Here is a 16,781-nt window from a genome sequence, read left to right as displayed (position 1 = left end):
CACACCTCCACTCACACCCCCACTCCCTCCACTCACACCCCCACTCACACCCCCCACTCCCTCCACTCACACCCCCACTCCCTCCACTCACACCCCCACTCACACCTCCACTCACACCCCCACTCCCTCCACTCACACCTCCACTCACACCTCCACTCACACCTCCACTCACACCTCCACTCCCTCCACTCACACCCTCCACTCACACCTCCACTCACTCCACTCACACCCCCACTCCCTCCACTCACACCCCCACTCCCTCCACTCACACCTCCACTCACACCTCCACTCACACCTCCACTCACACCTCCACTCACACCTCCACTCACACCCCCACTCCCTCCACTCACACCCCCACTCACACCCCCACTCACACCCCCACTCACACCCCCACTCCCTCTACTTACACCCCCACTCACACCCCCACTCCCTCTACTCACACCTCCACTCCCTCCACTCACACCCCCACTCCCTCCACTCACACCCCCACTCCCTCCCCCCCACTCCCCCCGACTCCCCTCCCACTCCCCCCACTCACACCTCACGCCCCCAACTCCCCCCACTCTCTCCCCCCCACACCATCCCCCCATTCCCCCCCACTCACCTTCCACTCCCCACCCAATCACCCCCCCCCCGTTGCCCAGACCACCACTTCAGAATCAGAATCTGTATTTACACTACAGGAGGAATCCGATGAGCTATAAAGCTCTTTTTTCACAGATGTCCACTAGTGGGCAAGGGGTAAGAACGCTACAGAAACAACAATAACAACAACACGATAGTGGTGCAAAGTACAAGAAACGTAAACAAATCACCCAACACACAAACACAACACTTAAACCATCCCCCATCCTACCAGGCAAAGCCCACTGAATGTATTAACTTTTATTTTTCAGAAGCTACCTGGCCACCACGAATGATAGCTCAACAAAGTGGCACCATCATTTGGACATTCATAGCCCCAAAACAATTTGAATAATCTCAATGCACGTTTTTAAATGTGGAGGGAAAAACCGGAGGGCCTGGGATAAAATCCACGCGACCACGGGGAGAGAGACACCACAAACTCCAAATATACAGCAGCAGGCGTCAGGGTTGTGATCGAACCCACGACCTCCTGTACACCAGGCGAGGTAGTTAACATCTCCTATCCACCGTGATGATGATGATGCGAGAGAGACGCAAACTCCAAATATACAGCAGCAAGCGTCAGGGTCGGGATCGAACTCACGACCTCCTGTGGACCAGGCGAAGGAGTTAACATATCCTAGCCACCGTGGCGGCCCTATAATAAATACATAATATAAGTTCAAATTGTAACATCAAATTCATGACAAGACTTCAACACTTTGTTGTCTAGCGAGTGGTCTCTGTTGAGGTAGTGGTCTGGACAAGGGCAAGAGCGTGGCACGTGTATGGGTGTGGTGATCACGTGACGTGCATGCAATGCAGACGGATGTTTGTGAGCACTCACTCACCCATTCACTCACCTACTCACTCACCCACCCACTCATCCATTCACTCACCCACTCACTCACCCACTCACTCACGCGCCTACTTACCCACCCACACACTCACGCATTCACTCACCCACTCACTGACCCACTCACTCACTCACCCACCAAACTCACCCACCCACCCACCCACTCGCCCACTCACCCATCCACTCAATCAGCCACTCACCCATTCACTCACCTACTCACTCACCCACTCACTCGCGCACCTACTTACCCACCCACACACTCACGCATTCACTCACCCACTCACTCACCCACCCACCCACCCACTCACTCGCCCACCCACCCACTCACTCGCCCACTCACCCATCCACTCACTCAGCCACTCACCCATTCATTAACTCGCTCTCATACAGCAGGGCAAGTGAGAAAGTGTTGCCGCATGTTCTGTGTGTGCACCAGAGCGCCACTTGAAGATGAAGGGGATCTCAGAGGTAGCTCTGTCATATCCTCTTCCGTGGGCCGTTCTGTGTGCACCAGAGTGCCACTTGAATAAGAAGAAGGGGATATCAGAGCTAGTTCTGTGATATCCGCTTCCGCGGCACGTTCTCTGACACACGAAGGGGTCGCGCCGCTCTACGGGAAAATATTTTTCAGAGCTCAGCCCCGGACAGCTTCGGCTGAAACGAATCCTCTACTATCATCCTCATCATCGTTATCATCATCATCATCAACAACACCAACATACGACGCTCACCAATAAACTAAATCCACCTCTTGTAGAAGGTCCCAGCACGTGGAGGCGAAACGTCGGACACCGTGCCGAACAACAACAACAACAACAACGACACGTGACGGCACGGTGCGAACCGGAACGCACGTGGCGGAGAGATCTTCTGGCGTGCCTCACGGGGAAGGTCTCAGCACGTGGAGGCGAAACGTCGGGACACGGAGGGCGACGAGGCCTGAACTCACCAGCTCGACAGAACCATAGTGCTTGCGGCTGAAGATCGCGCGCCTGCTGCCCAGGTCTTCAGATGCGGAGCTGTTGGGGCGGTGGCACGGGGAGCGTCGGTAAGAGGTGAGTTCACGTGGCACCAGTAGCATCATCAACATTAACAGTAGCACCGTCAACATCAACATCAGTAGCACCATCAACATCAACATTAGCATCAACATCAACATCAGCAGCATCAGCATCAACATCAGTAGCATCAACATCAACATCAGTAGCATTAACATCAACAGTAGCACCGTCATCATCAGCAGTAGCATCATCAACATCAACAGTAGCACCGTCAAGATCAGTAGCATCAACATCAGTAGCATCAACATCAGCAGTAGCACCGTCAATCATCAACAGTAGCACCATCAACATCAACAGTAGCACCGTCAATCATCAACAGTAGCACCATCAACATCAACAGTAGCACCATCAACATCAACAGTAGCACCGTCAACATCAGCAGTAGCACCATCAACAGTAGCACCGTCAATCATCAACAGTAGCACCATCAACATCAACAGTAGCACCATCAACATCAACAGTAGCACCGTCAATCATCAACAGTAGCACCATCAACATCAACAGTAGCACCATCAACATCAACAGTAGCACCATCAACATCAACAGTAGCACCATCAACATCAACAGTAGTACCATCAACATCAACAGTAGCACCGTCAACATCAGCAGTAGCACCATCAACATCAACAGTAGCACCATCAATATCAGTAGCATCAACATCAGCAGCATCAACGTCAGTAGCAGCATCGGCAGTAACTTAATCGTCAACATCAGCAGCAGCAATACCAGCATCATCAGCAGCAGTAGCATCAGCATCAACAACATCATCATCATCAGCAGCATCAAAATTAGCAGCATCATCAGGAACTGGGTCACCATCATCATCAGCAGCATCATCAGAATTAGCAGCATCATCAGGAACTGGGTCACCATCATCATCAGCAGCAGCATCATCAGAATTAGCAGCATCATCAGGAACTGGGTCACCATCATCATCAGCAGCAATATCAGAATTAGCAGCATCATCAGGAACTGGGTCACCATCATCATCAGCATTAGCAGCATCATCAGGAACTGGGTCACCAGCATCATCAGCAGAAGCATCAGCAGCATCATCAGCATTAGCAGCATCATCAAGAACTGGGTCACCATCATCATCAGCAGCAACATCATCAGAATTAGCAGCATCATCAGCAACTGGGTCACCATCATCATCAGCAGCGGCAGCATCATCATCATCAGCATCATCAGGAACTTGGTCACCATCATCATCAGCAGAAGCATCATCATTATCATCAGCAGCGGCATCATCAGCATTAGCAGCAGCATCAGGAACTGGGGAACCATCATCATCAGCAACGGCATCATCATCATCATCAGCAGCATCATCAGGAACTGGGTCACCATCATCATCAGCAGAAGCATCATCAGCAGCATCATCAGCATTAGCAGCATCATCAGGAACTGGGTCACCATCATCATCAGCAGAAGCATCATCAGCAGCAGCACCATCAGCATTAGCAGCTTCATCAGGTCGCTTCTGAAAGAAGAAGCTAATACCTCAGTGGGCTTCACCTGGTGACATTAAACGCAGCTCCGCTGTGTTTGTGTTGATTCAATTCTAAGTGATTTGGTGAACTTTCCTAGACTCTGGCACTCCCACCCTCGTGTTTCCGCATCGCGTCGTTGCTGGGACGTTTGTGAGAACGAAACAAAACAAATGAACAAAAGAGCTTCATAGCTCATCGGATTTCAACCTCCCTCCCTGCAGTCTCAGCACAGATTTCTGATTCTGACCGCGATTTATTGAGCCGGGGACCGGGGGGGGGGGGGCGAGCGAGATGCGGACGCGGAATTGGAACGAGCGGGGGCGATGAATGAACCCCGGGGCAGCGATTGTCCGTCAATCACGAGGAGCCGTGGCCGCGAAAACAGGAGGTTGTGTGCAGCCGTCGAGTTCGGTGCCGGGGATAGGGAGCTGTCAATGATGGTGATGTTGTTGTTGATGTTGTTGTTGATGTTGTTGTTGATGTTGTTGTGAGGATAGACACCGGGCGGATTGCAGGCGCCAGCGCTGCCACCACCACCATCACCACCGTCATCATCACCACCACCATCATCATCACCACCACCACCACCACCACCGTCATCATCACCACCACCACCATCATCACCAACACCGCCACCACCTCCATCATCACCACCACCACCACCGCCACCACCACCACCGCCACCACCACCACCGCCACCACCACCACCATCATCATCACCACCACTACCACCATCATCACCACCGCCACCACCACCACCACCTCCATCATCACCACCGTCACCACCACCACCATCATCACCGCCACCACCGCCATCATCATCACCATCGCCACCTCCATCATCACCACCACCGCCATCATCATCATCACCACCACCGCCATCATCACCACCATCATCACCACCACCATCATCCCCACCACCACCACCACCACCATTATCACCACCACCATCGCCATCATCATCACCACCACCACCTCCATCATCACCACCACCACCTCCATCATCACCACCACCGCCATCATCATCATCACCACCACCGCCATCATCACCACCATCATCACCACCACCATCATCCCCACCACCACCACCACCACCATCATCACTACCACCACCACCATCACCGCCACCACCACCACCACCGCCACCATCACCACCGCCATCATCACCACCACCACCGCCACCATCATCACCACCGTCATTACCACCATCACCACCACCGCCATCATCACAGCCACCACCACCACCGCCACCATCACCACCACTTCCATCATCACCACCACCACCGCCACCACCACCACCACCTCCATCATCACCACCACCACCGCCACTACCACCACCACCGCTGGACCCGTGAGCGCCGTTCCAATCAAGTGAATTGTCCAGGCGAGGCCCAGCAGCTGATCGGGAGACGTCTGCGGCGCCCCTGGCTTGGAGCTGTGCCGCTAAGCGGAGTCCACGACACCAACGACACAAATATTCACAGTGACCATAGCTTTAGAGCAGTGGGGGGTTTTAAATATTAAAAAATATATATACTGCAAACTCGTCGCCCCCTTTGGGTTCTCAATCTTGAATAAAAACACGACGTGAACACGACGTGAACACGACGTGAACACGACGTGAACACGACGTGAACACGACGTGAACACGACGTGAACACAGTGAGTTGGCACTTTGACCCGTGCGTTAATTTGTGTTTTCGATTTTTATTTAGCTTGTAAATAAACAATATCTGTCCGTGTCTCCCTACCCCCCCCCCCCCCCTAGAAAGGGCATCTTGTACCCCCCTAGAGGGTGGCATGTACTCCCCTAGGGGGTGGCGTGGACCCCCTAGAGGGTGGCATGTACCCCCCTAGAGAGTGGCATGTACCCCCCTAGGGGGTGGCGTGTACCCCCCTAGAGGGTGGCATGTACTCCCCTAGAGGGTGGCATGTACCCCCCTAGAGGGTGGCGTGTACCCCCCTAGAGGGTGGCATGTACCCCCCTAGTGGGATGGCGTGGACCCCCCTAGAGGGTGGCATGTACCCCCCTAGAGGGATGGCGTGGACCCCCCTAGGGGAGTGACGTGGACCCCCCTAGTGGGATGGCGTGTACCCCCCTAGTGGGATGGCGTGTACCCCCCTAGGTGAAGAAGAACCACTGTTCTAAAGCAAACGTTACGGTAAAAAAAATCCCCACAACACATATAATATATAATATTCGTGTCTGAATGATAGCAATAATAAACGAAAAAAATATATAAAATAAATAAATAACGGCGTAATAACAACAACAACAACAACACAACCACGTGGGGTTGTTTTTCTCTCGCACGTGGCGTGGCTGCGTGATGAGGAACCCGCCCGGGAATCTCGCAGAGCGCCGCCGACGGCGACCGTCAAGGGTCAAATGCATCGACAAACGTATACGCGGGCAACGACGTTTCGGGCGATGGGCCTTCCTCGTCGAACACGTGCTTTCAAGGCCAACGGCGTTGTGGGCCGAATGCGTCAGGTGCCGTTGTTGTTGTTGTTGTTGTCTGTTGTTGTTGTCTGTTGTTGTTTGTTGTTGTTGTTGTCTGTTGTTGTTGTTTGTTGTTGTTTGTTGTTGTCTATTGTTGTCTGTTGTTGTTGTTGTTTGTTGTTGTCTGTTGTTGTCTGTTGTTGTTGTTGTTGTCTGTTGTTGTTGTTGTTGTTTGTTGTTGTTGTCTGTGCTTGTGCTCGACTCTAGGACGGTGCCGCGGAAGCGGACATCGCAGAGCCACCCCCGAGATGCCGTGGGAGCGACGCTGTGGCTCGCACGCGGCAGAGGGGGGGGGGGCAGGGCAGCACTGCGCCACGCGCTCGTTGGGCTCATTTAAGGCCGAGTCGACCTAGGCGGAGGCCTAGGACCGGTGCGAATATCGGCTGAGAGGCGATCGATCTCGGGGCCCCCCCACCCCCACCGCCGGGCGCGCTAACCACTGCGCCACCGCTCCCTACCACATCAACAACAACAAAGGCAAAGATCCCCCGTGGCAGCCTTAACAAACATCATTAGCATCACCATCAACAACACAACGACGACGAACAATCAGAAACATCGTCAGCCAACCGCGGCAATGTCCTGTGGCGAGGAGCAAGCCGCATGCAAGGCAGAGGTGACGATGGCTGAGCTTTCACAGCGCTCGCGCGTGCGTGCTCCGCACGACGGAACATCCAGCGGCCACATCTGAAGAGGGTACGTGACACCTCAAACTACCAACGTATCGTAATAGTGGTTTCCCCCCTTTTTTTTGGCAACAAAACTTGAAACCTTTTAACAAGGATTCATGTGACTGCATTAACCACAATACCTGCAGTCAAAATGCAAACAAAATACATACTGTGATAATATATATGTGGCATTGTCCTTGAAACTGATTGGTCCACACCAAGGGACGGCTTTCTTTTGAGCCTTTTGGCGTCATCTGGTCGAGCACCAATTGGTTCGAGGCTCAAACGAAAGCCGTCCCTTGGTGTGAACCAATCAGTTTCAAGGACAATGCATATATTATCATAGTATGTTTTTTGTTTGCATTTTGACTGCAGGTATTGTGGTTAATGCAGTAATATGAATCCTCGTAAAAAGGTTTCAGTTTTGTTGCCAGAAAAAAGGGGAAAAACCCTATTATTATATTTTGGTACTGGCAAAGGAGGTCTAATGATGTACATTCGGCATTGGTGAAATAAAAATGCAGGGCGGTATGGACGGGAAAAGAGAGCCATGAAGTTCGTTATCGCAAAAATATTGTGCTTAACCCACTGACCACTCAAGCAACTGCTACTTCTGCATGGTGGACCCTTTCAAACGTCGGACTGGCAAGAATGCACCTGCTGTCACGGACCTTCGTTCATCCATCGCCACGGTGCCACACTGCCATGAGCTCCCCGTACCCGCTCCTCCTGAGAGAGAGAGCAGCCGTCTTTAGAAGAGAGCGATGAAGACGTTGTAGATCTCGACGACAATTTCAGATGTGGAGCTGAGGAGAGAAACCCATACTACCCCAACCAAAAAGACCTCAACGACTCGATCAGAGATCTTGGTCTCACCAAGTCCAATAAAGAGCTTTTGACGTCTCGGCTCAAGCAGTGGAACTCGTTTGGATGAAAGTGTGCAAGTCGCAGATCAGTAGAAGCGTCACCAACCTTTTTGCAGCTTCTTCACCCGTCAAGATGGGCCTCTGCTTCTGCCACAATGTGAGCAGTCTATTCGAGGCAATCGGAATCGCCTGTAACCAGAATGAGTGGCGCCTCTTCATTGACAGCTCATCCAGGAGCCTCAAAGCCGTGCTGCTCCATAATGGTAAAAAGTGCCCGTCTCTTCCCCTGGCTCACTCGGTGCACCTCAAGGAGGATTACAACAGCATCAAGACCTTGCTGGACGCCTTGAAGTATGATGAGTACGGCTGGGAGGTCATCGGAGACTTCTAAATGGTGGCATTATTGATGGGCCTCCAAGGCGGTTTAACCAAGTTTCCCTGCTGTCGTTGCTTTTGGGACAGCAGGAACACCAAGGCGCACTACCACAGGCAGGACTGGCCACAGCGGACCGAGTTCTCTGTGGGGAGGAACAACGTCAAGTGGGAGTCACTGGTGGACCCCCGGAAGGTGCTGATACCACCACTGCACATCAAATTGGGCCTTGTGAAACAATTTGTCAGAGCTGTAGATAAGGAGTCGGCAGCCTTCAAGTACCTTCAGGACTTTTTCCCTAAGCTGTCTGAGGCAAAGGTCAAAGCCGGTGTCTTCGTCGACCCACAGATAAAGAAGATCCTGGAGTGAAATGAATTCCCCAAGAAGCTCACTAGTAAGGAGAAAGCGGCTTGGGATAGCTTTGTCGCAGTGGTTTGTGGCTTCCTGGGCAATCACAAGGTCGAAAACTACGTGGAGCTGGTTGAGACTCTGGTGAAGAACTACGGCACAATGGGCTGTAGGATGTCTCTCAAAGTCCATATCCTTGATGCCCATCTTGATACATTCAAGGAGAACATGGGAGCGTACTCGGAGGAGCATGGCGAGCGCTTCCAACAGGATATACTGGACTTTGAACGCCGCTACCAAGGACAGTATAACGAGAACATGATGGGAGACTACATTTGGGGGCTGATTCGTGCAAGTGATTTACAGTAAAATCGTAAATCTAAAAAACTACTCACTTATAAATCTTTTGTAGTAATTTTTGTATTACTTTAGTATAAATACATGTTAATTTTGATTCATATGTTTCTTTTTTTCTGACTTTATGTGAACTAAATGACACAAATTCACCCGTTTTCTCATTGAAATAGGTAAATTTGAAAATATCAATGTCCTGGTCACAAAAGCAAAGTTTGTTTGGAATAATATCTATTTTCAATACTTTTTAGGAATAAGCAATTATGAAATAACACTTACTACCCAGGAACAAAAATTGTGTTACAAAGTGTAATGCTTCTGCTGATGATGCTGATGCTGGTGGTGACGTTGGTAATGCTGCCGATGATGATGCTGATGATGGTGGCGTTGATACTGCTGATGATGATGTTGATGGTGGTGGCGTTGATACTGGTGATGATGGTGGTGGTGGTGGTGGCGTTGATACTGCTGCTGAAGATGCTGATGATGGTGGTGGCGTTGATACTGATGATGATGATGGTGGTGGCGTTGATAATGCTGATGATGATGGTGGTGGTGGCGTTGATACTGGTGATGATGGTGGAGGCGTTAATACTGCTGCTGATGATGATACTGATGATGATGGTGGTGTTGATACTGTTGCTGCTGATGATGATGGTGGTGGCGTTGATACTGCTGCTGATGATGATGGTGGTGGCGTTGATACTGGTGATGATGGTGGTGGTGGCGTTGATTCTGGTGATGATGGTGGTGGTGGTGGCGTTGATACTGCAGATGATTATGATGGTGGCGTTGATACTGCTGATGATGGTGGCGTTTATACTGCTGTTGATAATGATGATGGTGGTGGCGTTGATACTGCTGCTGATGATAATGGTGGTGGCGTTGATACTGGTGATGATTGTGGTGGTGGTGGCGTTGATACTGCTGATGGTGGTGGTGGTGGCGTTGATACTCTGATGATGATGGTGGTGGCGTTGATACTGGTGATGATGGTGGTGGTGGTGGCGTTGATACTGCTGCTGATAATGACGGTGGTGGCGTTGATACTGGTGATGGTGGTGGTGGCGTTGATACTGCTGCTGATGATAATGGTGGTGGCGTTGATACTGCTGATGATGATGGTGGTGGTGGCGTTGATACTGCTGATGATGATGGTGGTGGCGTTGATACTGCTGCTCATGATAATGGTGGTGGCGTTGATTCTGCTGATGATGATGGTGGTGGCGTTGGTACTGCTAATGATGATGGTGGTGGCGTTGGTACTGCTGATGATGGTGATGATGGTGGCGTTCATACTGGTGATGATGGTGGCGTTGATACTGCTGATGATGGTGGCGTTGATACTGCTGATGATGATGGTGGTGGCGTTGATGCTGGTGATGATGGTGGCGTTAATACTGCTGATGATGGTGGCGTTGATACTGCTGACGATGATGGTGGTGGCGTTGATGCTGGTGATGATGGTGGCGTTGATACTGCTGCTGATGATGATGGTGGTGGCGTTGATACTGCTGATGATGGTGGTGGTGGCGTTGATACTGGTGATGATGGTGGCGTTGATGCTGCTGCTGCTCTTTCTCCCGCGTATCGCAGGCTACCCATACAGATGATCCCAACGCACCAGGCAGTCCGAACGCGACCAATGCACTGCGTACACCTTAGCGCGCACAACACCGTAACACACGCACGCACACGACAATGACTCCACACGCTTCCATCACCCGTCAAACAATAAAAACCACACAGCAGCTGCAGCAGCAGCAGCGGTCTCAACCAATGGACACTGTAACACAATAATTAAGAACCGTCCTCATATCCCCCTACATGATTTTTGTTTACGAATAATTAATTAAATACGCGTCCCCAACCGGATAAACGACAATAGAATTACGCAATATATATTTATTTTTTTAAATGCTCCGGGGCGAGCCGATATCATGCCCCCCCCCCCAATCCCCTCCTGAGCTACCGATGGTAATGCCATTCACAGCGCGCTCAATGCAATAGCCGGCAGTAGCGAAGCAACGATACGCAAACACGCGTGTGCGTGTGCGTTATGTAATTGTTTGGTGTGTGTATATATTTGTATCAGTTACCGATGGGCCAGTGCTGAATACTTGGGAGACGATTCGACGCTGTCCGTGGTGCTGATCATAACCAGGCGCATGCGCGCGCGCACACAACAGCTGTGCCCTTCTCTCTCTCTCCCTCTCTCTCTCCCTCTCTCTCTCCCTCCCTCTCTCTCTCCCTCTCTCTCTCCCTCCCTCCCTCTCTCTCCCTCTCTCTCTCTCCCTTTCCTCTATTTCCCTCCCCTCTCTCTCTCTCAACGACAAAGGCAAAGGTTGCCCCGATAGCCTTGCACGGGCTGTCGTGGCAAGTGGTGCTGTCGAGGATGAGGTGGAGGAGGTGGAGGTGGTGGCGCGCGTCTCTCTCTCTCTCTACCTGATGAGTGTGGAATCAAATCCCGGGGGGGACTTGTCCACCCGGCCCGCCCGTCCGCCTTTGTCTCCCCCCCCCCCCCATTGCCGACGTTCATTTCGCAACGTGTGGAGGTTGCTCGTGTTTTTTTTTTAGAAATCATCATTATCACAATATTTGTTAAATAGCTCAGGCGGAATCCGATGAGATGTAAAGCTCACCACCCCCCCACGCGCCCCCATAGACGTCGAGTTAGGGGGCGCGGAGTCAGAGCGTTAAAACAACAGCAGATAATACAAACAAACACGATAGGAGTAGCAGAGTCTAAGAAAGGTAAAACAATCACTTAAACAATAAATACAACTAAGATAGGTTTTTGTCTCGCCAGGTGAAGCCCACTGGTCTATTGGCTTCTTCTTCAGAAGCGACCTGATGCTGATGTTGCTGATGATGATGCTGATGATGATGGTATTGCAGCTGCTGCTGATACCGCTGCTGATGCTGATGTTGCTGATGTTGAAGCTGTTGATGCTGCTGCTAATGCTGATGATGATGGTATTGCAGCTGCTGCTGATAATGATGGTATTGCAGCTGATGCTGCTGCTGATGTTGATGTTGAAGCTGTTGATGCTGCTGCTAATGCTGATGATGGTATTGCAGCTGCTGCTGATACTGCTGCTGATGCTGCTGATGATGATCCTGCTGATGATGATGGTATTGCAGCTGATGCTGCTGATGATGATAGTATTGCAGCTGATGCTGCTGTTGATGATGATGGCATTGCAGCTGCTGCTGATGCTGATGTTGAAGCTGTCGATGTTGCTGTTGATGCTGCTGCTGCTGTTCATGCTGCTGCTGATGCTGCTGTTGATGTTGAAGCTGCTGATGCTGCTGCTGCTTATGCTGCTGATGCTGCTGCTGATGCTGTTGATGCTGCTAATGCTGCTGATGCTGCTGATGCTGCTGATGCTGCTGCTGATGCTGCTGATAATGCTGCTAAAATTGATGCTGCTGCTGCTGATGATGTGACCTCACCTCCTTCCGACCCTCTCGTGGCAGCCCCGCGTCTGAGCCATCAGCTGATTTCTCAGGAGGCTGCTGAGTCGATCTCGGGGCTGACCGAGGACGAGGGCGGGGGCGGGGGGGGGGGTTGAGAGATTTGTTTTTTTCCACGGCCACCGTTTGTTGATGGTCGTGAGCGGGACTCGAACTCGGCGGCGGCCAGGTTCGTGGCGCAGCGGTTAGCGCTCGCTGTGTTTGTGCGTGTTCGTGTGTGTGCGGTTGGCACGTACGTTGTTGGGGGGAGGGGTGGCGCAGTGCGCTAACCCCTGCGCCACCGCTCCCCCCAACAGGGTAGGTGTCAACACACACACACACAAAGACAAAGATCCCCCGTGTAGCCTTAACAGACTGTAGGGGCAAGTGCTGTTAGCGAGCAGCGCCTATGAAGGCCGGAACGGCACACGAGGAGGTGGGTGGTCAGCACCACGCCCGACCGCCTTTGTCTCCCTAGTGGCAATGTTTACACACCGCACCAGGTACTCATTTTAGGCTGAGTCGACCTAGGGGAGGCCCGGGACCGGTTCAGGTTAATCGTCACCGGTGTTGACCGTGAGCAGGAGTCGAACTCGGGTCGCCGGGTTTACAGCGCAGCGCGCTAACCGTTACACTACCGCTCCCCACAGACACACAGACACACACACACACAGACACACACACACATACACACACAGACACACACACAGACACACACACACAGACACACACACAAAGACACACACACAGACACACACACAGACACAGACGCACACGTGGTGTGTAATGACGTTGCCCTATTGTTGCCGGCAAGGGTCAACACGAAGGTGTGGGATGTCTTGGGAGGGTGTAAGGGGAAGCCGGTGGGTGTAAGGGGTCGTGCGAGTTTGACAGAACGGTGGAGGGTGTCCACGTGTGTACACGGGCATCACGGTGGCTAGGAGATGTTAACTACCTCGCCTGGTTTACAGGAGGTCGTGGGTTCGATCTCGGCCCAGACGCCTGCTGCTGTATATTTGGAGGTTGCGGTGTCTCTCTCTCATCATCATCACGGTGGCTATGAGATGTTAACTACCTCGCCTGGTGTACAGGAGGTCGTGGGTTCGATCAGGACCCTCACGCCTGCTGCTGTATATTTGGAGTTTGCAGTGTCTCTCTCTCTCATCATCATCATGGTGGCTAGGAGATGTTAACTACCTCGCCTGGTGTGCAGGAGGTCGAGGGTTCGATCAGCTGCTGTATATTTGGAGTTTGCGGTGTCTCTCTCTCTCTCTCTTCCCGTGGTCGCGTGGATTTTTTCTCCGTGTCCACACGATAAGCCGCTTTCGTTGACCAATCATTTGTGGTGACCAGGGGGCCGTCCATAAATGACGTCACGCGATTTTGGACGATTTTCGACATCCCCAACCTTCGTCACAAGGCGTCACAAAAAGTCAGACCCCCCCCCTCCTCAAATATGACGTCACAAAGCTCTGCCCGCCTCCCCCCCCAAAAAAAAATAAACATGCTTCAAATCGCTTTAAACTATTGTCATTGTAGTGCGTATTTAATGTGCCGCTGCACTCTGATGTTGTAGGAGAACACATTTATCAAAAAGTCTATTTAATTAAGTAGAACGTGTTTGTCTAGATTTATTTTAAGTTGCGCATTTTGATGTGACGTCACATTTCTCACCCCCCCCTAGGTGTGTGACGTCATTTATGGACGGCCCCCAGGTCACTTCTGAAAAAAAAGCTATATAGCTCAGTGGGGCCTTACCTGATAAAATAAAAATTGTTAAATAGTTTACAGCTTTTCTAGAACGTGTGTCTGTGTGTGGGGAGCGGTGGTGCAGCGGTTAGCGCTACACTCCGCTACGACCCCGGCGACCCGAGTTCGATTCCCGCTCACGGCCACCAACACCAGTTACGATTATCTGAACCGGTCCTGGGCCAACCCTAGGTCGACTCAGCCTCAAATTAGTACCTGGTGCGGTGTGTAAACATCGCCACTGGAGGAGATAAACGCGGCCGGGCGTGGTGCTGGCCACCCACCCCTTCGTGTGCCGTGCTGACCTTTATAGGTGCTCGCTAACAGTGTGTTAAGGCTACACGCGGTGGCTGGGCATGCGGGCTACATGACCCAGCCAACGCAGCCTTGACTGCCGGAGGAGCTCACCGATGGGACTTTGTCCAGATCTTTCAAGGATTTGTGAGCTCCTCAATCCAGCCTGCGGGTTAAACCCTAGATGGATCGCAGGCAGGCCAGCCTAAAGGTTTCGAACCTGGCGAAGATGTCTCATCAGGGGGGGTCCACGTTTCGTAAGCGTAGAGAAGGGAGGCAATGACAGTGGCCGGGTAGACACACACACAGATAAAGATCCCCTGTATAGCCTTAACAGACTGTAGGGGCAAGTGCTGTTAGCGAGCACCTATGAAGGCCGGAACGGTACACGAGGGGGTGGGTGGCCAGCACCAGGCCCGACCGCCTTTGTCTCCCTATTGGCAATGTTTACACACCGCACAAGGTACTCATTTGAGGCTGAGTCGACCTAGGGGAGAAGGCCCAGGACCGGTTCAGATAATCGTCACCGGTGTTGGCCGTGAGCGGGAATCGAACCCGGGTCGCCGGGTTCATAACGCAGCGTAGCGCTAACCGCTACACCACCGCTCCCCACACACATACACACACAGAGACACGAGGGACACAGATATACACACACACATAGATACACACACACAGATACACACACACACAGATACACACACACACACACAGATACACACAGATACACACACACAGATACACATACACACACAGATACACACACACACATACACACACATACACGGATACACACAGATACACACACAGACACGGATACACACAGATACACACAGACACGGATACAGACACACAGATACACACACAGACACGGATACACACAGATACACACACACAGACACGGATACACACAGATACACACACAGACACGGATACACACAGATACACACACACAGATACACACACACAGATACACACACGCAGATACACACACACAGATACACACACAGACACGGACACACACACAGATACACACACAGATACCCACACACACAGATACACACACACATATACACACACAGAGATACACACACGCAGATACACATACACAGATATACACATAGACAGGGATACACACAGATGCACACACACACACACAGATACACACAGAGAGATACACACACACGCAGATACACACACACACACACAGATACACACAGACACGGATACACACAGACACACACACAGACACGGATACACACAGAGATACACACACACAGAGATACACACACAGACACGGATGCACACAGATACACACACAGATACACACACACACAGATACACACACACACAGATACACACACAGACACGGACACACACACAGATACACACACAGATACACACACATATACACACACAGAGATACACACACGCAGATACACATACACAGATATACAGATAGACACGGATACACACAGATGCACACACACACAGATACACACACAGAGATACACACACACGCAGATACACACACAGATACACACACACACATATACACACACACAGAGATACACACACAGACACGGATGCACACAGATACACACACAGATACACACACACACAGATACACACACACACAGATACACACACAGATACACACAGACACGGATACACACAGATACACACACAGAGATACACACACACGCAGATACACACACACAGATACACACACAGATACACACACACACAGATACACACACAGAGATACACACACACATGCAGATACACACACACAGATACACACATAGACACGGATACACACAGATACACACACAGAGATACACCCACACGCAGATACACACACACACACAGATACACACACACAGATACACACACACACAGATACACACACAGACACGGATACACACATATACACACACAGAGATACACACACACAGAGATACACACACAGACACGGATACACACAGATACACACACACAGATACACACACACAGACACGGATACACACAGACACGCACACACACAGATACACACACACACAGATACACACACACGCAGATACACACACACACAGATACATACACACAGATACACACACAGACATGGATACA

At 51.3% G+C, this 16,781-nt stretch overlaps 1 protein-coding gene across 4 annotated transcripts in view; it reads right to left on the bottom strand.

The window, feature by feature from the left end:
* The window catches only part of GARNL3 (GTPase activating Rap/RanGAP domain like 3), a 196,578-nt gene that overhangs the window by 156,878 nt on the left and 22,919 nt on the right, over positions 1-16,781 (bottom strand). Inside the window, exons 1-3 of one of the 4 annotated variants that reach the window (XM_076053000.1) lie at positions 11,249-11,326; positions 7,880-7,937; positions 2,433-2,502 (exon numbers count right to left, since the gene is read on the bottom strand). In XM_076053000.1, the coding sequence (XP_075909115.1) occupies positions 2,433-2,502; positions 7,880-7,893 (84 nt within the window). In that variant the 5' untranslated portion in view covers positions 7,894-7,937; positions 11,249-11,326. Of the gene's footprint in view, positions 1-2,432; positions 2,503-7,879; positions 7,938-11,248; positions 11,390-12,605; positions 12,679-16,781 lie in introns of those variants that run through there. The other 3 variants (XM_076052999.1, XM_076052997.1, XM_076052998.1) reach the window with 3 other exon arrangements.

The sequence above is a fragment of the Petromyzon marinus genome, chromosome 59 (genome assembly GCF_048934315.1).
Source record: "Petromyzon marinus isolate PM22_M1 ecotype Great Lakes invasive population chromosome 59, UKy_Petmar_22M1.pri1.0, whole genome shotgun sequence".
Lineage (NCBI taxonomy): Eukaryota > Metazoa > Chordata > Hyperoartia > Petromyzontiformes > Petromyzontidae > Petromyzon > Petromyzon marinus.
The sequence above is the reverse complement of the archived record's forward strand: the minus strand, read 5'-3'. Positions and strand labels throughout refer to the sequence as shown.